The 726-nt window shown below is 40.7% G+C and overlaps 1 protein-coding gene and 1 long non-coding RNA gene across 2 annotated transcripts in view; both read left to right on the top strand.

Annotated features, from left to right (window-relative positions):
• LOC104716110 lies at positions 1 to 356 on the top strand. Its single transcript, XR_755948.1, has 3 exons — positions 1 to 47; positions 168 to 218; positions 304 to 356. It is a non-coding gene; the product is annotated as an uncharacterized LOC104716110 (long non-coding RNA).
• LOC104716112 (probable galacturonosyltransferase 3) overlaps positions 370 to 726 on the top strand; it is a gene marked incomplete in the record, with an annotated part of 4,199 nt that continues 3,842 nt past the window's right edge. Inside the window, 2 exon segments of the mRNA XM_010433460.2 lie at positions 370 to 524; positions 620 to 671. Of these exon segments, the coding sequence (XP_010431762.2) occupies positions 483 to 524; positions 620 to 671 (94 nt within the window).

A 726-nucleotide genomic window follows, 5' to 3' on the forward strand; every position in this document is an offset into this window, starting at 1 on the left:
AAGCTTATCGTCCGCTGCAAGATTGTCGTGGGTGTAATAATCTAGAGGTCTCATTCATTCCCTAGATTCAGTTATCACACTTTGCTAAATCTTTGGGGCTCTGTCTATAACTATATATAATAGCTTGTGATTGATTTTTTGGGTATCCACTAATATGATGACTTCAGGATGCGCACGCTTCCTCAGCTGCTGCTCTACACTACGATCCAGATCTCAAAGTAAGTAAGGCTCTTCTTTCTCTGAATCATAATACTACATATCTATGCTTCCTACTTCTAATAGGTTTTTTTTTGTTATCTCAAGGATGTGAACATAGTTGCCACATACAGTGACCATTATGGCCATATACGGCTTGGNACTACAAACCTCCCTCCCGACTAATTTGCCTTTTTTAATAAGAAATCTGCGGCGAGCGATTCTGATTCTTTCTACTTACATTCGCCGGCGGCGATGATGTGGTGATATCTATCCGTCAGATCCAGATGACGTTCTCGATATGCTCCGTTCACGCCTTCTTATGCCTGGTACCTACTCTTCTCCTAGCTTTTGATTTGTTCTCAGTTCCATATGATTTCAAATTTTAAACTTATAAGAGTGTCTCGTGGTCGACGATTGGCAGGTATTGCTACATGCTGTTCATGTCGGTGGAGCCATTTTTGAGTCACAAGCACGGTAATGATATTATATCTCTCCCGGAAGCTCCTCCTTTTTTTTTTTTTTTTTTGG

This window comes from Camelina sativa, chromosome 10 (genome assembly GCF_000633955.1).
Source record: "Camelina sativa cultivar DH55 chromosome 10, Cs, whole genome shotgun sequence".
In the NCBI taxonomy this organism is placed as follows: domain Eukaryota; kingdom Viridiplantae; phylum Streptophyta; class Magnoliopsida; order Brassicales; family Brassicaceae; genus Camelina; species Camelina sativa.